The 24,135-nt window shown below is 50.0% G+C and overlaps 1 protein-coding gene and 1 long non-coding RNA gene across 3 annotated transcripts in view; both read left to right on the top strand.

The window, feature by feature from the left end:
* The window catches only part of LOC110530889 (guanine nucleotide-binding protein G(olf) subunit alpha), a 79,216-nt gene that overhangs the window by 34,444 nt on the left and 20,637 nt on the right, over positions 1–24,135 (top strand). Inside the window, exon 6 of one of the 2 annotated variants that reach the window (XR_016482713.1) lies at positions 22,541–22,649. Coding sequence is in view for 1 of the 2 variants with exons in the window: in XM_036986677.2 (XP_036842572.2) it covers positions 22,541–22,669 (129 nt within the window). In the remaining variant the exon portion in view is untranslated. Of the gene's footprint in view, positions 1–22,540; positions 22,670–24,135 lie in introns of both variants that reach the window. The other variant, XM_036986677.2, reaches the window with a different exon arrangement.
* On the top strand, positions 116–8,906 carry LOC149982181 (uncharacterized). Its single transcript, XR_016482714.1, has 3 exons — positions 116–230; positions 8,129–8,276; positions 8,600–8,906. It is a non-coding gene; the product is annotated as an uncharacterized LOC149982181 (long non-coding RNA).

Genomic DNA, 24,135 nt, shown 5'->3' with positions numbered 1-24,135 from the left:
GGCAAACACTTTTATTCATGTCTTAATTGCTCTGACTCTTTACTTGTATAATTTGTCTGTCTGTCTGTAGCTGTCTGTCTCTGTCCTTCCCATCAGTGACCATGTCTGTCTGTCTGTCTATCTGCTCTGACGGTGCAGATTGCCACAGCAGATACAAAGGGCCATCAGCGTAGGCACCTGGGAGAGGTGGATGTCCTGAAAAGAGCCTTGCAGCAAGATGACTACAAACTGTAAGTCCACTTGTGATGACATCATCACTGTCTGTGAATAATTATTACAAAATGGTTATAGATTATTTTCTCCAGGGACTTCCAGGAGTTAATAACGTTGATGTGGATGGCATCCCAGAGTCTCCACGTTGATGTGGATGGCATCCCAGAGTCTCCACGTTGATGTGGATGGCATCCCAGAGTCTCCACGTTGATGTGGACGGCATCCCAGAGTCTCCACGTTGATGTGGACGGCATCCCAGAGTCTCCACGTTGATGTGGACGGCATCCCAGAGTCTCCACGTTGATGTGGACGGCATCCCAGAGTCTCCACGTTGATGTGGACGGCATCCCAGAGTCTCCACGTTGATGTGGACGGCATCCCAGAGTCTCCACGTTGATGTGGACGGCATCCCAGAGTCTCCACGTTGATGTGGACGGCATCCCAGAGTCTCCACGTCGATGTGGACGGCATCCCAGAGTCTCCACGTCGATGTGGACGGCACCCCAGAGTCTCTCCACGTTGATGGAGTCTGAGGAGAAAGTGGGAATTGTTATCACAGAAAAGCTGCGTTTAGGATCGTAGGAAGATTGAGGTGGAGAAACCTGTAAACAGCCCAGGTGACAAGGCCGGTAGTAGTAAAGTTCCTAAGGTTCAAGGACCAGATGACTGTTCTGGAGAGAGCCAAGAACTATGAAAGCTGCAGAAGAGCGTGAGGACATTGCTTACAGTGCATTTGGAAGTATTCAGACCCTTCGACTTTTTCCACATTTTGTTACGTTACAGCCTTATTCTAAAATGGATTACATTGTCCCCCCAATCAATCTACACACGATACACATAATGACATCAGAATACCCCATAATGACGTCACAATACCCCATAATGACGTCACAATACCCCAAAATCACAAACAAAAACAGGTTTTTAGACATTTTTGCAAATGTATAGAAAACAAACCCCGTGAAAAGACACTTTACTCAGTATTTTGTTGAAGCACCTTTGGCAGTGATTACTGCCTCAAGTCTTCTTGGGTATGACGCTACAAGCTTGGCACACCTGTATTTGGGGAGTTTCTCCCATTCTTCTGTGCAGATCCTCTCAAGCTCTGTCAGGTTGAATGGGTAGTGTCGCTGCACAGCTATTTTCAGGTCTATCCAGAGAGATTTGATTGGGTTCAAGTCTGGGCTCCGGCTGGGCCACTCAAGTACATTCAGAGACTTGTCCCGAAGCCTCTGAAAAACATCCCCACAGCATAATGCTGCCACCACCATGCTTCACCGTAGGGATGGTGCCAGGTTTCCAGGTTTCAGACGTGACACTTGGCATTCAGGCAAAAGAGTTCAATCTTGGTTTCATCAGACCAGAGAATCTTGTTTCTCATGGCCTCAGAGTCCTTTAGGTGCCTTTTACTGAGGAGTGGCTTCCGTCTGACCTCTTTACCATAAAGTCCTGATTGGTGGAGTGCTGCAGAGATGGTTGTCCTTCTGGAAGGCTCTCGCATCTCCACTAAGAGATGTCAGAGTGACCATTGGGTTCTTGGTCACCTCCCTGACCAAGGCCCTTCTTTTTCGATTGTTCAGTTTGGCAGGGCGGCCAGCTCTATGAAGAGTCTTGGTGGTTCCAAACTTCTTCCATTTAAGAATGGAAGGGGGAGGCCACTGTGTTCTTGGGGACCTTCAATGCTGCAGAAATGTTTTGGTACCTTTCCCCAGATCTGTGCCTCGACACAATCCTGTATCTGAGCTCTACGGACAATTCCTTCAACCTCATGGCTTGGTTTTGTGCCTTTCCAAATCATGTCCAATCAATTGAATTTACCGCAGGTGGACTCCAATCAAGTTGTAGAAACAGGATGATCAATGGAAACAGGATGCATCTGAGCTCAATTTCAAGTCTCATAGTAAAGGGTCTGAATACCTATTTAAATTAGCTATTTCGTTTTTTATTTATTTAAAAAATGTTCAAAAATGTATAACCTGTTTTTGCATTGTCATCATGGGGTATTGTGATGTCATCATGGGGTATTGTGACGTCGTCATGGGGTATTGTGATGTCATCATGGGGTATTGTGACGTCATCATGGGGTATTGTGATGTCGTCATGGGGCATTGTGACGTCATCATGGGGTATTGTGATGTCATCATGGGGTATTGTGACGTCATCATGGGGTATTGTGATGTCATCATGGGGTATTGTGACGTCATCATGGGGTATTGTGACGTCATCATGGGGTATTGTGACGTCATCATGGGGTATTGTGACGTCATCATGGGGTATTGTGACGTCATCATGGGGTATTGTGACGTCATCATGGGGTATTGTATGTAGATTGATGAGGATTTTATTTTCTTTAATACATTTTAGAATAAGGCTGTAACTAAGAAAATGTGGAAAAAGTGAAGGGGTCTGAATACATTCATGCAGTGTACATCCACTACGACAAGCTCATTGTCCTCCCTCCCAAAAGCCTGGGAGGAGTGAGATAGCCAAGCTCCATGGTCAGTAGCTTCAATCCACCATCACACACACTGACACACACAAACTAACACACACACACTAACACACACAAACTGACACACACACACATTGACACACACACAAACTGACACACACACACATTGACACACACACACATTGACACACACACACAAACTGACACACTCACATATTGACAAACTGACACACACACATATTGACACACTGACACACACACACAAACTGACACGCACACAAACTGACACGCACACAAACTGACACGCACACAAACTGACACGCACACAAACTGACACGCACACAAACTGACACGCACACAAACTGACAAACACACAAACTGACACACACACTGACACTACCAAGTGCCTTATTGACTGACTCTATTTGCCCCCAAAAAGTATCTACATTTTATCCTCCTTGTCTCTGATTGGCTACCCAGGAAAGGACCATGCAGGACCAAGGTTACTGAAATCAATAACTCGATTAACATCGGATTACATTCATATGTTATCCACTGTGAAGACGTCAGGTTGTTGAAGTGTTGTGGTTGCAGGTTCATCTGCCTCATCTAAAGCCTCTACACTATAGACCACCAGGTGTAGACTGTCACTGTCACTATCAGGAGGATATGAGTTGCTATAGACCACCAGGTGTAGACTGTCACTATCAGGAGAATATGAGTTGCTATAGACCACCAGGTGTAGACTACCACTATCAGGAGAATATGAGTTGCTGTAGACCACCAAGTGTAGACTGTCACTATCAGGAGGATATGAGTTGCTATAGACTACCAGGTGTAGACTGGCACTGGCACTATCAGGAGGATATGAGTTGCTATAGACTACCAAGTGTAGACTGTCACTATCAGGAGGATATGAGTTGCTATAGACCACCAGGTGTAGACTGGCACTGTCACTATCAGGAGGATATGAGTTGCTATAGACCACCAGGTGTAGACTGGCACTGTCACTATCAGGAGGATATGAGTTGCTATAGACCACCAGGTGTAGACTGTCACTATCAGGAGAATATGAGTTGCTATAGACCACCAGGTGTAGACTACCACTATCAGGAGAATATGAGTTGCTGTAGACCACCAAGTGTAGACTGGCACTATCAGGAGGATATGAGTTGCTATAGACTACCAAGTGTAGACTGTCACTATCAGGAGGATATGAGTTGCTATAGACCACCAGGTGTAGACTGGCACTGTCACTATCAGGAGGATATGAGTTGCTATAGACCACCAGGTGTAGACTGGCACTGTCACTATCAGGAGGATATGAGTTGCTATAGACCACCAAGTGTAGACTGTCACTATCAGGAGAATATGAGTTGCTATAGACCACCAGGTGTAGACTGGCACTGTCACTATCAGGAGGATATGAGTTGCTATAGACCACCAGGTGTAGAGTACCACTATCAGGAGAATATGAGTTGCTATAGACCACCAAGTGTAGACTGTCACTATCAGGACAAAATGAGTTGCTAAGCTTGATAGTGTGTGATGTTATTAACAGAGGTCTATTTTCTGTCTGACATGAACATTGACTGGTTGTCCTCTCAAACGAAGTCCCTCCAGAACAAAAGGAGCATCCCCACTTTCATAATAACTACTGCTTTTTTAAAAATTACTTTAAAATGATCCTGATTGATAATTGAACATTTTCAATGATTAGTAATATTTTGAGCTAGTTTTGTTTTAAAAACAATAGGGATAATAGTTGTAATAATCGCCCCAGGATGAATGGTTTTGACCACTGTGTTGGTTCAGTGCAGGAAGAAGACTGGTGTTTTTAAAATGACAAAGGCACCTGGAAAGAAAAGGTATTTTATCTATTTTGACGCGCTGTTACATTTGTGTCGTTGTTTCATGTCCGATGCACTCGGGGCGTATGCGGCGTGGCACCAAATTCATTGTAATTTCCCCTTGTAATTTCCCTTTCATTGTAATTTCCCCTTGTAATTTCCCTTTCATTGTAATTTCCCTTGTAATTTCCCTTTCATTGTAATTTCCCTTGTAATTTCCCTTTCATTGTAATTTCCCTTGTAATTTCCCTTTCATTGTAATTTCCCTTGTAATTTCCCTTTCATTGTAATTTCCCTTGTAATTTCCCTTTCATTGTAATTTCCCTTGTAATTTCCCTTTCATTGTAATTTCCCTTGTAATTTCCCTTTCATTGTAATTTCCCTTTCATTGTAATTTCCCTTGTAATTTCCCTTTCATTGTAATTTCCCTTGTAATTTCCCTTTCATTGTAATTTCCCCTTGTAATTTCCCTTTCATTGTAATTTCCCCTTCCCTATCGACCGTGATGAAGCACGTCTGATTTAGGCTTCTCTCTGACTCTACGGCAGTCAACGTCACCAGCTCACCAAAGGTTGTACCTAAGCAGGAAAACTGCAAGTCAATGAGTAGCTCCCAAAGTAGACACGGATAAATAATCAATAGACTTTAATGTTACACGATTTTAGTCTGTGAAATTATTTTACTCCGTCTTTAAACACCATTCTGCATTTTCTTTTTTTGCCACCTGTTTTCCCAACATCAATGGGTTTTAAATGACGTTGTTAAAATGTTTTTATTTCAGTTACTGAAGTAACATTCCTGGCTGAGCCCCATATGCCTGCTCGTACCGTAGCCGCTTCCCACTCACAACGAGTGTGGTTACATAATTATGCGATTTATTGTTGATAATCAGATCGATATAATAGTTAAATTAAAACATGCTCGGCTAGAAGAAGAATCATTTCGTTAATAATCTGTTTTTTCTTTTACATGGACACATCTGTAATCCGGCTACCTGATGGCTGTAATCCGGCTACCTGATGGCTGTAATCCGGCTACCTGATGGCTGTAATCCGGCTACCTGATGGCTGTAATCCGGCTACCTGATGGCTGTAATCCGGCTACCTGATGGCTGTAATCCGGCTACCTGATGGCTGTAATCCGGCTACCTGATGGCTGTAATCCGGCTACCTGATGGCTGTAATCCGGCTACCTGATGAAATGCAGCCAACGGGTTACTGTTGAGAAGCATATTTTAATCCTGAAAATGACTTGTAAAAAAGATTACTACGTTCAGTTGTTTTCCGAACACACACACACACACACACACACACACACACACACACACACACAGGGTCTCTCTCCGCTGGTGCTGACACATGCTATGATCAAACACACTTCTGGATCTCCCATTTTAAGGTGTTTACATGTCCTAATCAATTTGAAATATTACTCAGAGAAACCAGGTGTTTTAATCAAATAACGATCCGTGTTTTTTATATTTTTTTTATTTGGAATCATGTAGTAACCAAAAAATGGTCGCCCAATTTGGTAAAAGACCAAGTCCATATTACAGCAAGAACAGCTCAAATAAGCAAAGAGAAACAACAGTCCATCATTACTTTGAGACATGAAGGTCAGTCACTGCGGAACATTTCAAGAACTTTGAACGCTTCTTCAAGTGCAGTCGCAAAAACCATCAAGCGCAATGATGAAACTGGCTCTCATGAGAAGAAGAGACTTGCTTGGGCCAAGAAACCTGAGCAATGGACATTAGACCGGTGGAAATTTGTCCTTTGGTCTGATGAGTCCAAATTAGAGATGTTTGGTTCCAACCGCTGTGTCTTTGTGAGACAGAGTAGGTGAACGGATGATCTCTGTATGTGTGCTTCCCACTGTGAAGCATGGAGGAGGAGGTGTGATGGTGTGGGGGTGCTTTGCTGGTGACACTGTCAGAGATTTTGTTTTAGAATTCAAGGCACACTTAACCAGCATGGCTACCACAGCATTCTGCAGCGGTACGCCATCCCATCTGGTTTGGGCTTAGTGGGACTATCATTTGTTTTTCAACAGGACAATGACCCAACACATCTCCAGGCTGTGTAGGGGTTATTTGACCAAGGAGAGTGATGGAGTGCTGCATCAGAGAGGGAGGAGGAGTGTTGGGGAGGGAAGCGGGGGAGGGATGAGGAGTGGTGGGGAGGAGGAAGAGGAGGAGTGGTGAGGGAGACTGAGGAGGAGGAGTGGGGAGGGAGACTGGGGAGGGAGGAGTAGGGAGGGAGGAGGAGTAGGGAGGAGGAGTGGGGAGGGAGACGGAGGAGGAGTGGGGAGGGAGACGGAGTGGGGAGGGAGACGGAGGAGGAGTGGGGAGGGAGACGGAGTGGGGAGGGAGGGAGGGGGAGTGGGGAGGGTGGGGGAGTGGGGAGGGAGGAGGGAGGGGGAGTGGGGAGGGAGACGGAGTGGGGAGGGAGACGGAGGGAGACGGAGGGGGAGTGGGGAGGGAGACGGAGGAGGAGTGGGGAGGGAGGGAGGGAGGAGGAGGAGTGGGGAGGGAGGGAGGAGGAGTGGGGAGGGAGGAGGAGGAGTGGGGGGGGAGGGAGGAGGAGGAGTGGGGAGGGAGACTGAGGAGGAGGAGGAGTGGGGAGGGAGGGAGGGAGGAGGAGGAGGAGGAGTGGGGAGGGAGGAGGAGGAGTGGGGAGGGAGGAGGAGGAGTGGGGAGGGAGACTGAGGAGGAGGAGGAGTGGGGAGGGAGACTGAGGAGGAGGAGGAGTGGGGAGGGAGACTGAGGAGGAGGAAGAGTGGGGAGGGAGACTGAGGAGGAGGAAGAGTGGGGAGGGAGACTGAGGAGGAGGAAGAGTGGGGAGGGAGACTGAGGAGGAGGAAGAGTGGGGAGGGAGACGGAGGAGGAAGAGTGGGGAGGGAGACTGAGGAGGAGGAAGAGTGGGGAGGGAGACTGAGGAGGAGGAAGAGTGGGGATGGAGACGGAGGAGGAGGAAGAGTGGGGAGGGAGACGGAGGAGGAGGAAGAGTGGGGAGGGAGACGGAGGAGGAGGAGGAGTGGGGAGGGAGACTGAGGAGGAGGAAGAGTGGGGAGGGAGACTGAGGAGGAGGAAGAGTGGGGATGGAGACGGAGGAGGAGGAAGAGTGGGGAGGGAGACTGAGGAGGAGGAAGAGTGGGGAGGGAGACTGAGGAGGAGGAAGAGTGGGGAGGGAGACTGAGGAGGAGGAAGAGTGGGGATGGAGACGGAGGAGGAGGAAGAGTGGGGAGGGAGACGGAGGAGGAGGAAGAGTGGGGAGGGAGACGGAGGAGGAGGAGGAGTGGGGAGGGAGACGGAGGAGGAGTGGGGAGGGAGACTGAGGAGGAGGAAGAGTGGGGAGGGAGACTGAGGAGGAGGAAGAGTGGGGAGGGAGACTGAGGAGGAGGAAGAGTGGGGATGGAGACGGAGGAGGAGGAAGAGTGGGGAGGGAGACGGAGGAGGAGGAGTGGGGGAATGTGTATGATGATAAAAGAGCTTCGTTGCTTGAGGAACTGGACAGACACAAGTAAACAAAGCTGTATAATATCAGTTTCCCAGTTTTATTCTCTCACTAATCTGATCTGTGACTTCAGTCTTTATCTCATCCTCTGTTGCCAGGGCAACTGCCTGGAGCCCCACCCTCACCTCCCAGGTCTGGATCATGACGTTTAACTGTGGGCCTCCACTGCCGAGAACCCCCGCAGGGCTGCCGAGAACCCCCGCAGGGCTGCCGAGAACCCCCGCAGGGCTCAAGGGCCTGAAAGAGGTACGGTTTTTAAGCCTTGAGACGATAGAGACACGGATTGTGTTTGTGTGCCATTTTAGATGGTGAATAGGTCCAGTAGCTACAGGGAAGCTCTCTCTCTCTCTCTCTCTCTCTCTCTCTCTCTCTCTCTCTCTCTCTCTCTCTCTCTCTGTGTCTCTGTCTCTGTCTCTGTCTCTCACTGTCACTGTCACTCACTCACTCACACACTCACACACTCACACACTCACACACTCACACACTCACACAGCTTCAGGGCAGTCATCTCTCTCTCTTTCCAGTAGCTGTTGAGATTGAACATCCACTTTCTGTCCTGTCTGTCTCAGAAACATCGTGAGGGAGATACTGATGAATCGTGGAGCTCTCCAGATTCCTCTGATGAAGAGAACGGAGGGCCAGACCACGTTCAGTGCCACCACTACCTGTCAACTGCCAGCCAACCCACCCATGCAGAACACTTGATTGGTTTGCTAAGTGGCAACTCGTCACTAGTTTCCATATAGCCATACTCCACCCCTTTTTATATTCTTCCTGAAACAAGAACAATTAGTAGTTTTTTTCCCTCTGTTTTGATGAAGGCTGTCCTATGTTTGGATAGGGTTTTGTCATTCACTCAATCACTCACTTGCAATGCCCACTCATTACCTTGGGCCACTAGTGGCTCTATGTGTTTATTACCTTGGGCCCCTAGTGGCTGTATGGGTTTATTACCTTGGGCCCCATGTGGCTGTATGTGTTTATTACCTTGGGCCCCTAGTGGCTGTATGGGTTTATTACCTTGGGCCCCATGTGGCTGTATGTGTTTATTACCTTGGGCCCCTAGTGGCTGTATGTGTTTATTACCTTGGGCCCCTAGTGGCTGTATGGGTTTATTACCTTGGGCCCCTAGTGGCTGTATGTGTTTATTACCTTGGGCCCCACGTGTGTGTGTGTGCGTTTCACATTTGTCACTAATAAATATTTTTTTATATTTCAGAATTCTTTGACTTTTATTTGTAGTTAAATATTTTTTTTATTTAGCTTATTTATTTACCTACAGAGCCAACTAAAATAGTTGGTCATTTGTCATATACAGAATGTTATGTATTTATATTATCAGGTAATATGAAGTCCACAAGAAACAATAACTGATCCAAGATAATAATTGCATGAGAGAGGTAAAACCCTCATCAGAATAGAAGTATATAACTGTACCACATTAAATGTATTAACTCAGGCCACCTTCACCAATGTGAACATGAACATCCTTTTGGGAGACTGTGGTGGTTGTTCAAGAGATTTTAGTTCTGGCTGAGGCTTGGGACCTTCAGGTTCACACTTCCCCCGTCGTCAAAAACAACTTGTTTTCAGCTACTCATAATAAATGTAGTCCACAATCATCTCCTTTGTCTTGATCACATTGAGGGAGAGGTTGTTGTCCTGGCACGGCCAGGTCTCTGACCTCCTCCCTTATAGGCTGTCTCATCGTTGTCTGTGATCAGGCCTACCACTGTTGTGTTGTCTGTAAATTTAATGATGGTGTTGGAGTCGTGCCTGGCCATGCAGTCGTGGGTCAACAGGGAGTACAGGAGGGGACTGAGCACGCACCCCTGGGAAGCTCCAGTGTTGAGGATCAGCGTGGCAGATGTGTTGCTACCTACCCTCACCACCTGGGGGCCGCCCGTCAGGAAGTCCAGGATCCAGTTGCAGAGGGAGGGGTTTAGTCCCAGGATCCTGAGCTTAGTGATGAGCTTTGAGGGTACTATGGTGTTGAACGCTGAGCTTTAGTCAATGAACAGCATTCTCACATAGGTGTTCCTTTTGTCCAGGTGGGAAAGGGCAGTGTGGAGTGTGATTGAGATTGCATCATCTGTGGATCTGTTTGGGCGGTTTGCAAATTAGATTGGGTCTAGGGTTTCTGGGATAATGGTGTTGATGTGAGCCATGACCAGCCTTTCAAAGCACTTCATGGCTACGGACGTGAGTGCTACGGGTCTGTAGTCATTTAGGCAGGTTGCCATTGTGTTCTTGGAGGTCTGCTTGAAACATGTTGGTATTACAGACTCAATCAGGGACATGTTGAAAATGTCAGTGAAGACACCTGCCAGTTGGTCAGCACATGCCCGGAGCACACGTCCTGGTAATCCGTCTGGCCGTCTCGTCTGGTAGGCTCGTGTCACTGAGCATCTAGCGTCTGTGCTTCCCTTTTGTAGTCTGTAATAGTTTGCAAGCCCTGACACATAAGACGAGCATTGGAGCCGGTGTCGTATGATTGATGCTTTGCCTGTTTGATGGTTCGTCATCCTCTCATGTTGTCCTGGTTTCCAGTGGTTTGCAGAAGAGGATGTCTTCCCTTAATAGACCCCCCATAAACGTAATGGACATATACCAGGAGCTGTGCCAGGCCCTCTACGTCTGTTGACTCATCCAGCTGTAACAGACATATACCAGGAGCTGTGCCAGGCCCTGTTGACTCATCCAGCTGTAACAGACATATACCAGGAGCTGTGCCAGGCCACGTCTGTTGACTCATCCAGCTGTAACAGACATAGACCAGGAGCTGTGCCACATCTGTTGACTCATCCAGCTGTAACAGACATATACCAGGAGCTGTGCCACATCTGTTGACTCATCCAGCTGTAACAGACATATACCAGGAGCTGTGCCAGGCCTGTTGACTCATCCAGCTGTAACAGACATATACCAGGAGCTGTGCCAGGCCTGTTGACTCATCCAGCTGTAACAGACATATACCAGGAGCTGTACCAGGCCCACCACGTCTGTTGACTCATCCAGCTGTAACAGACATATACCAGGAGCTGTGCCAGGCCCACCACGTCTGTTGACTCATCCAGCTGTAACAGACATATACCAGGAGCTGTACCAGGCCCACCACGTCTGTTGACTCATCCAGCTGTAACAGACATATACCAGGAGCTGTGCCACGTCTGTTGACTCATCCAGCTGTAACAGACATATACCAGGAGCTGTGCCAGGCCCACCATGTCTGTTGACTCATCCAGCTGTAACAGACATATACCAGGAGCTGTGCCACGTCTGTTGACTCATCCAGCTGTAACAGACATATACCAGGAGCTGTGCCACGTCTGTTGACTCATCCAACTGTAACAGACATATACCAGGAGCTGTGCCAGGCCTGTTGACTCATCCAGCTGTAACAGACATATACCAGGAGCTGTGCCAGGCCCACCACATCTGACTCATCCAGCTGTAACAGACATATACCAGGAGCTGTGCCAGGCCTGTTGACTCATCCAGCTGTAACAGACATATACCAGGAGCTGTGCCAGGCCTGTTGACTCATCCAGCTGTAACAGACATATACCAGGAGCTGTGCCAGGCCTGTTGACTCATCCAGCTGTAACAGACATAGACCAGGAGCTGTGCCAGGCCTGTTGACTCATCCAGCTGTAACAGACATATACCAGGAGCTGTGCCAGGCCTGTTGACTCATCCAGCTGTAACAGACATATACCAGGAGCTGTGCCAGGCCTGTTGACTGATCCAGCTGTAACAGACATATACCAGGAGCTGTGCCAGGCCCACCACGTCTGTTGACTCATCCAGCTGTAACAGACATATACCAGGAGCTGTGCCAGGCCCACCACATCTGTTGACTCATCCAGCTGTAACAGACATATAGCAGGAGCTGTGCCAGGCCTGTTGACTCATCCAGCTGTAACAGACATATACCAGGAGCTGTTCCACGTCTGTTGACTCATCCAGCTGTAACAGACATATACCAGGAGCTGTGCCAGGCCCAGCACATCTGTTGACTCATCCAGCTGTAACAGACATATAATTCCCTGGCTTGTATGTGAAGCAGTAATGGTTTCAAAGCATCTCCTGCCATGTCACTGATGCGTTGTGAAACAGTGTTGTTTGATGAAGACATTGTCTGTATTGTTTTTAAGGCCTTTTCCCTCAGCATTGTTCCAGCCACTCCTCCACAATAGTATGGGGCTTGTCTGTCCCAGCCACTCCTCCACAATAGTGTGGGGCTTGCCTGTCCTAGCTACTCCTCCACAACAGTGTGGGGCTTGCCTGTCCTACCCACTCCTCCACAATAGTATGGGGCTTGCCTGTCCTAGCCACTCCTCCACAATAGTATGGGGCTTGCCTGTCCTAGCCACTCCTCCACAATAGTATGGGGCTTGCCTGTCCTAGCCACTCCTCCACAATAGTATGGGGCTTCCCTGTCCTAGCCACTCGGTAGCTCACCATATAAGATGCTTCTAGCCACTTCTTATTAATGGATTCTGTTGCTTTTATACATGTCTTACTACTCGAAAGTCGTCTTTATTCTCGCTCCAATTTTTCAAATTGGCATGTTTTGTTTCTAATTTCGCACGGTGAAGGTTTCATTGAGTTGAGAGATAATACTGTAGCACATATGAGGAAAGGCACTACTCCCAATATAAGTGAACCCCAAATCAATGTAGTTCTCATCCTATTTGCTCCTCTTCGATGGTCCAACTAGGCTTCCTGTATTTGACATTGTGTTGTTATTTCGCTGAACACTAGAGGGTTTCATTTTTATTTTTGGTAGTAAAATGAGGCTACTCAGGCGAAAAACTCACCCAAATGTATAGCCCTGTTGGAAAATATAAATGAAAATATAAATGAACTGTTGGAAAATGTGAATCACATTTTTGTTTGGCGTACCCCCCCCCGACGGCATTGCGCGTTCCCCGGTTTGTGAATAGTCGGACTACAGTATCATTCTATAGTGTAATAAGACATACTGAAGATATTTCCCCGTGCTCAGACAGAGCTTGATTTGGGACCTGTTACTTTTATTCAGAGCTGATGCACCATTATTCTGGGAATAATAGCTGGCGTAATGCTCATAGACATTAACCAGAGAATCTCTCATTTGACGTTTCTCCACGCTGCTGCACCTTGTTCCAAACGGAGCCTGCCAGTATAGTAACTGTTCAGGAAAGTGTTTTGTTAGTTGATGTAGAAAGTCGTACCTGTGTTTTACACTGTGTTTGGATGCTATATTTAGCAAGGTGTTCTCAACTGCTCTGTTTAAGATGGACTCTCACACATGGTGATGGATAAGTCTAGTTTGAGTGCAGCCTGTGTGCTGTAGTAAGTTAGGCCTAGTTAAAGTGAGTCTCTGCCCTGCTCTGTCCAGCCTAGCACTGGACCAATACAACAGGACTCTGAGTTGAGACAGACCAGCTGCTGACAATATGGGTCTGTGCTGTGTGTCCTGTTAATGAAAGATGGATCTGTGCTGTGTGTCCTGTTAATGAAAGATGGATCTGTGCTGTGTGTCCTGTTAATGAAAGATGGATCTGTGCTGTGTGTCCTGTTAATGAAAGATGGATCTGTGCTGTGTGTCCTGTTAATGAAAGATGGATCTGTGCTGTGTGTCCTGTTAATGAAAGGCGGGAGGGGGCGGGGCTTGCTGTGGGAGGGCGGGGATTGGTGTGGGAGGGGGAGGGTTTGGTGTGGGAGGGGGCAGGGCTTGGTGTGGGAGGGGGCAGGGCTTGGTGTGGGAGGGGGCAGGGCTTGGTGTGGGAGGGGGCTTGGTGTGGCAAGGGGCGGGGCTTAGTGTGGGAGGGGGCAGGGCTTAGTGTGGGAGGGGGCAGGGCTTGGTGTGGCAGGGGGTGGGGCTTGGTGTGGCAGGGGGCGGCCCTTGGTGTGGCAGGGGGCGGGGCTTGGTGTGGGACGCGGCATACAGCAGGAGAAAAGGGAGAGAGACGACTCAAGTAGTAAACAGAGAGAGATGGAGGGAGAGAGAAGAGAGAGATGGAGGGAGAGAGAAGAGAGAGATGGAGGGAGAGAGAAACAGAGAGATGGAGGGAGAGGATCCTACATCAGACACAGACAGAGAGACTGGCCCACAAGCACAGCCACAGAGACTGGCCCACAAGCACAGCCACAGAGACTGGCCCACAAGCACAGCCACAGAGACTGGCCCACAAGCAGAACCACAGAGACTGGCCCACAAGCAGAACCACAGAGACTGGCCTTCAAGCACAGACATGGAGAAACCGGTCCGTAACCAGACAGACAGACACAGAGACAGTCAGACACAGAGACAGTCAGACACAGAGACAGTCAGACACAGAGACAGTCAGACACAGAGACAGTCAGACACAGAGACAGACAGACACAGAGACAGACAGACACAGAGACAGACAGACACAGAGGCAGACAGACACAGAGGCAGACAGACACAGAGGCAGACAGACACAGAGGCAGACAGACACAGAGGCAGACAGACACAGAGGCAGACAGACACAGAGGCAGACAGACACAGAGGCAGACAGACACAGAGGCAGACAGACACAGAGGCAGACAGACACAGAGGCAGACAGACACAGAGGCAGACAGACACAGAGGCAGACAGACACAGAGGCAGACAGACACAGAGGCAGACAGACACAGAGGCAGACAGACACAGAGGCAGACAGACACAGACAGACACAAAGACAGACAGACAGACAGACAGACAGACAATATCGGTCACATTGTTCCAAAGCCTTTTTTGTAAGCTGATGTCTCTTAAGGCCACTGAATAAGCAATGTGATCTGTGTGTGTGTGTGTGTGTGTGTGTGTGTGTGGGGGGGGGGGGGGGGGGGGGGGGGGTGTTGTGGCTAAGCTCAGAGCAGCAGGGTTATATTTGACTCACCACCACTCCAGCAATAGCACAGTCACAAGGCACTCACAGAACCACAGTCACAAAATCAAATCAAATGTATTTATAAAGCCCTTTTTACATCAGCTGATATCTCAAAGTGCTGTACAGAAACCCAGCCTAAAACCCCAAACAGCAAGCAATACAGGTGTAGAAGCACGGTGGCTAGGAAAAACTCCCTAGAAAGGCCAAAACCTAGGAAGAAACCTAGAGAGGAACCAGGCTATGAGGGGGGGCCAGTCCTCTTCTGGCTGTGCCGGGTGGAGATTATAACAGAACATGGCCAAGATGTTCAAATGTTCAGAAATGCAGTGTGTTGGGGGTAGTGGTGGGGTGGGGGTTATGGTGGGGTGTGTGTTGGGGGTAGTGTTGGTGTGTGTTGGGGGTAGTGTTGGTGTGTGTTGGGGGTAGTGTTGGGGGTTATGTTGGGGTGTGTTGGGGTAGTGGTGGGGGTAGTGTTGGGGTGTGTTGGGGGTAGTGTTGGGGTGTGGTGGGGGTAGTGGTGGGGTGTGTGTTGGGGGCAGTGGTGGGGTGTGTTGGGGGTAGTGTTGGGGTGTGGTGGGGATAGTGGTTGGGGGTAGTGTTGGGGTGTGGTGGGGATAGTGGTGGGGTGTGTGTTGGGGGCAGTGGTGGGGTGTGTTGGGGGTAGTGGTGGGGTGTGTGTTGGGGGTAGTGGTGGGGTGTGTGTTGGGGGTAGCTGTGGGGTGTGTTGGGGTAGTGTTGGGGGTAGTGGTGGGGGTAGTTTTGGGGTGTGTTGGGGGTAGTGTTGGGGTGTGTTGGGGGTAGTGTTGGGGTGTGGTGGGGGTAGTGGTGGGGTGTGTGGTGGGGTGTGTTGGGGGTAGTGGTGGGGTGTGTGTTGGGGGTAGTGGTGGGGTGTGTGTTGGGGGTAGTGGTGGGGTGTGTGTTGGGGGTAGTGGTGGGGTGTGTTGGGGGTAGTGGTGGGGTGTGTTGGGGTGTGTTGGGGGTAGTGGTGGGGTGTGGTGTGTGTTTTAAAAACAGTATTTAATGAACACATACCTGGTCTGTGTCTGAGAGGAGAGGTTGTAACAATAGTAGAAGTATCAACAACACTATCCTGCCATCTACTGTACCACTGGCCTTCCTCACTCCATCCACCATACGGGTCCATCTACTGTATCACTGGCCTTCCTCACTCCATTCACCATACGGGTCCATCTACTGTACTACTGGCCTTCCTCACTCCATCCACCATACATACGGGTCCATCTACTGTATCACTGGCCTTCCTCACTCCATTCACCATACGGGTCCATCTACTGTACTACTGGCCTTCCTCACTCCATCCACCATACATACGGGTCCATCTACTGTACTACTGGCCTTCCTCACTCCATCCACCATACGGGTCCATCTACTGTACTACTGGCCTTCCTCACTCCATACGGGTCCATCTACTGTATCACTGGCCTTCCTCACTCCATCCACCATACGGGTCTATCTACTGTACTACTGGCCTTCCTCACTCCATCCACCATACATACGGGTCCCTCTACTGTACTACTGGCCTTCCTCACTCCATCCACCATACGGGTCCATCTACTGTACTACTGACCTTCCTCACTCCATCCACCATACGGGTCCATCTACTGTACCACTGGCCTTCCTCACTCCATACGGGTCCATCTACTGTACTACTGGCCTTCCTCACTCCATCCACCATACATACGGGTCCATCTACTGTACTACTGGCCTTCCTCACTCCATACGGGTCCATCTACTGTACTACTGGCCTTCCTCACTCCATCCACCATACGGGTCCATCTACTGTACTACTGGCCTTCCTCACTCCATCCACCATACGGGTCCCTCTACTGTACTACTGACCTTCCTCACTCCATCCACCATACGGGTCCATCTACTGTACTACTGGCCTTCCTCACTCCATCCACCATACATACGGGTCCATCTACTGTACCACTGGCCTTCCTCCCTCCATCCACCATACGGGTCCATCTACTGTACCACTGGCCTTCACTCCATCCACCATACGGGTCCATCTACTGTACCACTGGCCTTCCTCACTCCATCCACCATACGGGTCCATCTACTGTACCACTGGCCTTCCTCACTCCATCCACCATACGGGTCCATCTACTGTACCACTGGCCTTCCTCACTCCATCCACCATACGGGTCCATCTACTGTATCACTGGCCTTCCTCACTCCATCCACCATACGGGTCTATCTACTGTACTACTGGCCTTCCTCACTCCATCCACCATACATATGGGTCCATCTACTGTACTACTGGCCTTCCTCACTCCATCCACCATACGGGTCAGTCAGCATTAACCAACAACTCCATCCACCATACGGGTCCATCTACTGTACTACTGGCCTTCCTCACTCCATCCACCATACGGGTCCATCTACTGTATCACTGGCCTTCCTCACTCCATCCACCATACGGGTCCATCTACTGTACCACTGGCCTTCCTCACTCCAGCCACCATACGGGTCCATCTACTGTATCACTGGCCTTCCTCACTCCATCCACCATACGGGTCCATCTACTGTACCACTGGCCTTCCTCACTCCAGCCACCATACGGGTCCATCTACTGTACTACTGGCCTTCCTCACTCCATCCACCATACGGGTCCATCTACTGTACCACTGGCCTTCCTCACTCCATCCACCATACGGGTCCATCTACTGTACTACTGGCCTTCCTCACTCCATCCACCATACGGGTCCATCTACTGTACTACTGGCCTTCCTCACTCCATCCACCATACAAACGGGTCCATCTACTGTACTACTGGCCTTCCTCACTCCATCCACCATACATACGGGTCCATCTACTGTACTACTGGCCTTCCTCACTCCATCCACCATACGGGTCCATCTACTGTACCACTGGCCTTCCTCACTCCATCCACCATACGGGTCCATCTACTGTACCACTGGCCTTCCTCACTCCATCCACCATACGGGTCCATCTACTGTACTACTGGCCTTCCTCACTCCATACGGGTCCATCTACTGTACTACTGACCTTCCTCACTCCATCCACCATACGGGTCCATCTACTGTACTACTGGCCTTCCTCACGCCATCCACCATACGGGTCCATCTACTGTACTACTGGCCTTCCTCACTCCATCCACCATACGGGTCCATCTACTGTACCACTGGCCTTCCTCACTCCATCCACCATACGGGTCCATCTACTGTACTACTGGCCTTCCTCACTCCATCCACCATACATACGGGTCCCTCTACTGTACTACTGGCCTTCCTCACTCCATCCACCATACGGGTCCATCTACTGTACTACTGACCTTCCTCACTCCATCCACCATACGGGTCCATCTACTGTACCACTGGCCTTCCTCACTCCATACGGGTCCATCTACTGTACTACTGGCCTTCCTCACTCCATCCACCATACATACGGGTCCATCTACTGTACTACTGGCCTTCCTCACTCCATACGGGTCCATCTACTGTACTACTGGCCTTCCTCACTCCATCCACCATACGGGTCCATCTACTGTACTACTGGCCTTCCTCACTCCATCCACCATACGGGTCCCTCTACTGTACTACTGACCTTCCTCACTCCATCCACCATACGGGTCCATCTACTGTACTACTGGCCTTCCTCACTCCATCCACCATACATACGGGTCCATCTACTGTACCACTGGCCTTCCTCCCTCCATCCACCATACGGGTCCATCTACTGTACCACTGGCCTTCACTCCATCCACCATACGGGTCCATCTACTGTACCACTGGCCTTCCTCACTCCATCCACCATACGGGTCCATCTACTGTACCACTGGCCTTCCTCACTCCATCCACCATACGGGTCCATCTACTGTACCACTGGCCTTCCTCACTCCATCCACCATACGGGTCCATCTACTGTATCACTGGCCTTCCTCACTCCATCCACCATACGGGTCTATCTACTGTACTACTGGCCTTCCTCACTCCATCCACCATACATATGGGTCCATCTACTGTACTACTGGCCTTCCTCACTCCATCCACCATACGGGTCAGTCAGCATTAACCAACAACTCCATCCACCATACGGGTCCATCTACTGTACTACTGGCCTTCCTCACTCCATCCACCATACGGGTCCATCTACTGTATCACTGGCCTTCCTCACTCCATCCACCATACGGGTCCATCTACTGTACCACTGGCCTTCCTCACTCCAGCCACCATACGGGTCCATCTACTGTATCACTGGCCTTCCTCACTCCATCCACCATACGGGTCCATCTACTGTACCACTGGCCTTCCTCACTCCAGCCACCATACGGGTCCATCTACTGTACTACTGGCCTTCCTCACTCCATCCACCATACGGGTCCATCTACTGTACCACTGGCCTTCCTCACTCCATCCACCATACGGGTCCATCTACTGTACTACTGGCCTTCCTCACTCCATCCACCATACGGGTCCATCTACTGTACTACTGGCCTTCCTCACTCCATCCACCATACAAACGGGTCCATCTACTGTACTACTGGCCTTCCTCACTCCATCCACCATACATACGGGTCCATCTACTGTACTACTGGCCTTCCTCACTCCATCCACCATACGGGTCCATCTACTGTACCACTGGCCTTCCTCACTCCATCCACCATACGGGTCCATCTACTGTACCACTGGCCTTCCTCACTCCATCCACCATACGGGTCCATCTACTGTACTACTGGCCTTCCTCACTCCATACGGGTCCATCTACTGTACTACTGACCTTCCTCACTCCATCCACCATACGGGTCCATCTACTGTACTACTGGCCTTCCTCACGCCATCCACCATACGGGTCCATCTACTGTACTACTGGCCTTCCTCACTCCATCCACCATACGGGTCCATCTACTGTACCACTGGCCTTCCTCACTCCATCCACCATACGGGTCCATCTACTGTACTACTGGCCTTCCTCACTCCATCCACCATACATACGGGTCCATCTACTGTACTACTGGCCTTCCTCACTCCATCCACCATACATACGGGTCCATCTACTGTACTACTGGCCTTCCTCACTCCATCCACCATACGGGTCAGTCAGCGTTAACCAACCACTCCATCCACCATACGGGTCAGTCAGCGTTAACCAACCACTCCATCCACCATACGGGTCAGTCAGCGTTAACCAACCACTCCATCCACCATAAGGGTCAGTCGGCGTTAACCAACCACTCCATCCACCATACGGGTCAGTCAGCGTTAACCAGCCACTCCATCCACCATACGGGTCAGTCGGTGTTAACCAACCACTCCATCCACCATACGGGTCAGTCAGCGTTAACCAGCCACTCCATCCACCATACGGGTCAGTCGGCGTTAACCAACCACTCCATCCACCATACGGGTCAGCCGGCGTTAACCAACCACTCCATCCACCATACGGGTCAGTCGGCGTTAACCAACCACTCCATCCACCATAAGGGTCAGTCAGCGTTAACCAACCACTCCATCCACCATAAGGGTCAGTCGGCGTTAACCAACCACTCCATCCACCATAAGGGTCAGTCAGCGTTAACCAACTCCTACGTCTACTTCTTCAGTTACAGACTTCTGGCTCCATTCCAGAGATAACCCCCGTGACAGGCACCCTGCTTCACAGATCCTCACACGACACATTCAAATCCACATTTTTTTTTTCAGGTGCAAAACAAGCTCCTTCTGCTCCTCGGACATATAAAACAGAAAAACAAACAATTTCTTGTTATTTTCACTGCTTCCTCCTAATCTAACTCATCTGGGGTTTTCATCAAGACTTTAAACGGATCTCCCAGGTGTCTGGGATGAGTACTGGGTGGTAGCCGGCTGATGACAGTGATTAAGTTCAGGGCAGGGTACTGGGTGGTAGCCGGTTAGTGACAGTGATTAGGTTCAGGGCAGGGTACTGGGTGGTAGCCGGTTAGTGACAGTGATTAGGTTCAGGGCAGGGTGCTGGGTGGTAGCCGGCTAGTGACAGTGATTAGGTTCAGGGCAGGGTACTGGGTGGTAGCCGGTTAGTGACAGTGATTAGGTTCAGGGCTGGGTGGTAGCCGGCTAGTGACAGTGATTAGGTTCAGGGCAGGGTACTGGGTGGTAGCCGGCTAGTGACAGTGATTAGGTTCAGGGCCTGGTACTGAGTGGTAGCCGGCTAGTGACAGTGATTAGGTTCAGGGCAGGGTACTGGGTGGTAGCCGGTTAGTGACAGTGATTAGGTTCAGGGCAGGGTACTGGGTGGTAGCCGGCTAGTGACAGTGATTAGGTTCAGGGCAGGGTACTGTGTGGTAGCCGGTTAGTGACAGTGATTAGGTTCAGGGCAGGGTACTGGGTGGTAGCCGGTTAGTGACAGTGATTAGGTTCAGGGCAGGGTGATGGGTGGTAGCCGGCTAGTGACAGTGATTAGGTTCAGGGCAGGGTACTGGGTGGTAGCCGGCTAGTGACAGTGATTAGGTTCAGGGCAGGGTACTGGGTGGTAGCCGGCTGATGACAGTGATTAGGTTCAGGGCAGGGTACTGGGTGGTAGCCGGCTAGTGATGGCTTTTTGACAGTCTGATGGCCTTGAGATATAATCTGTTTTCAGTCTCTCGGTCCCAGCTCGGGGTGAACAGGCAGTGGCTCGGTGATTGATGTTCTTGATTACCTTTTCAGCCTTCCTGTGACATCGGGTGCTGTAGGTGTCCTGGATTGTAGGCAGTTTGTCCCCGGTGATGCGTTGGGCAGACCGCAGTTGCACAGGGCGGGGTTCAGACCCATGGCCTCAAGCATAATGATGAGTACTATGGTGTTGAATGCTAGGCTATAGTCGATGCACAGCATTCTCACATAGGTATTCCTCTTGTCCAGATGGGGTAGGGCAGTGTGATGGCGATTGCATCGTCTGTGGATCTATTGGGGCGGTAAACATATTGAAGTGGGTCTAGGGTGTCAGGTAGGGTGGAAGTGATATGATCCTTAACTAGTCTCTCAAAGCACTTCAGGATGACAGAAGTGAGTGCTACGGGGCGGTAGTCATTTAGTTCAGTTACCTTTGCCTTATTGGGAACATTAACAATGGTGGACATCTTGAAGCATGTGGGGACAGCAGACTGGGATAGGGAGAGATTTAATATGTCTGTTAATTAACACTCCAGCCAGCTCCAGCATGCTCTGAGGACGCGGCTGGGGATGCCACCTGGGCCGGCAGCCTTGCGAGGGTTAACACGTTTAAATGTCTTGATCACGCCGGCCACGGAGGACGAGAGCCCACAGTCAACCCTAGTGACACAGAATGACATGAGTGATAACGGTGTGTGTGTCTCTGCAGTTTCCTGGACAGAGTTGACTCAGTAAGACAAGGAGACTACAGTCAACCCTAGTGACACAGAATGACATGATTGATAACGGTGTGTGTGTCTCTGCAGTTTCCTGGACAGAGTTGACTCAGTAAGACAAGGAGACTACAGTCAACCCTAGTGACACAGAATGACATGATTGATAACAGTGTGTGTGTGTTTGTCTCTGCAGTTTCCTGGACAGAATTGACTCAGTAAGACAAGGAGACTACAGTCAACCCTAGTGACACAGAATGACACGATTGATAACGGTGTGTGTGTGTTTGTCTCTGCAGTTTCCTGGACAGAATTGACTCAGTAAGACAAGGAGACTACAGTCCCACAGACCAGGACCTGCTACGATGCAGAGTGTTAACTTCAGGGATATTCGAGACCCGATTCCAGGTAGACAAAGTCAACTTTCAGTAAGTATCTTTCCCTATCTGCCTCTCTCTCTATTTCTCTCTGTCTGTCTGTATCTGTCTGTCTCTCTCTCTCTCTCGCTCTATCTGTCTGTCTCTGTCTGTCTGTATCTGTCTGTCTCTCTATCTGTCTCTCTCTCTATCTCTCTATCTGTCTCTCTCTCTATCTGTCTGTCTGTCTCTCTCTATCTGTCTCTGTCTCTCTCTCTCTCTATATGTCTCTCTCTCTCTCTCTCTATCTGTCTGTCTGTCTGTCTGTCTGTCTGTCTGTCTGTCTGTCTCTCTGTCTCTCTGTCTCTCTGTCTCTCTATCTGTCTCTCTCTCTATCTGTCTCTCTATCTGTCTCTCTGTCTCTCCATCTATCTGTCTGTCTCTCTATCTGTCTGTCTCTCCATCTATCTGTCTGTCTCTCCATCTATCTCTCTCTCTCGGTCTGTTCGTCTCTCTATCTATCTGTCTCTCTCTCTCTCTTTCTATCTATCTGTCTGTCTGTCTCTCTCTCTGCTCTGGTGAAAAGATTAACTGAAGCAGATTTTGGACTCATAAAGCATCTCAGACAGGGTAAGAGGGCTGAACCAGGATCAGTTCCCCTGTCAGATCATAATGAATATGATTAGATGGACAGGGGGCACCAGATCCTAGATCAGCATCACTACTCTGTCAGTCCAGTTCAGCCAGTCAGTCCAGCCAGTCAGTCCAGCCAGTCCAGCCAGCCAGTCCAGTCCAGTCCAGTCCAGCCAGCCAGCCAGTCCAGTCCAGTCCAGCCAGTCCAGTCCAGCCAGTCAGTCAGCCAGTCCAGTCCAGTCCAGCCAGTCCAGTCAGTCAGCCAGTCCAGTCCAGTCAGCCAGTCCAGTCCAGCCAGCCAGTCAGCCAGTCCAGTCCAGTCCAGCCAGTCCAGCCAGTCCAGTCAGCCAGTCCAGCCAGTCCAGTCAGCCAGTCCAGTCAGTCAGTCCAGTCAGCCAGTCCAGTCCAGCCAGTCCAGTCAGCCAGTCCAGTCCAGTTCAGTCAGCCAGTCCAGTCCAGCCAGTCCAGTCCAGCCAGTCCAGACCAGTCCAGCCAGTCCAGTCCAGTCAGTCAGCCAGTCCAGTCCAGTCAGTCCAGTCAGTCCAGTCCAGACAGGTCAGTCCAGTCCAGTCAGCCAGTCCAGTCAGCCAGTCCAATCCAGTCAGCCAGTCCAGTCCAGTCCAGTCCAGCCAGTCCAGTCAGTCCAGCCAGCCAGTCCAGTCAGTCAGTCCAGCCAGTCCAGTCAGTCAGTCCAGTCAGTCAGTCAGTCAGGTCAGTCAGTCCAGCCAGTCCAGTCAGTCAGTCCAGTCAGCCAGTCCAGTCAGTCAGTCCAGCCAGTCCAGCCAGTCCAGTCCAGTCAGTCCAGCCAGTCCAGTCAGCCAGTCCAGACAGTCCAGTCCAGTCAGCCAGTCCAGTCAGTCCAGTCCAGTCAGTCAGTCCAGCCAGTCCAGTCAGCCAGTCCAGTG

This window comes from Oncorhynchus mykiss, chromosome 8 (genome assembly GCF_057628025.1).
Source record: "Oncorhynchus mykiss isolate SJ-2025 chromosome 8, ASM5762802v1, whole genome shotgun sequence".
Taxonomy (NCBI): Eukaryota; Metazoa; Chordata; class Actinopteri; order Salmoniformes; family Salmonidae; genus Oncorhynchus; species Oncorhynchus mykiss.
The sequence above is the reverse complement of the archived record's forward strand: the minus strand, read 5'-3'. Positions and strand labels throughout refer to the sequence as shown.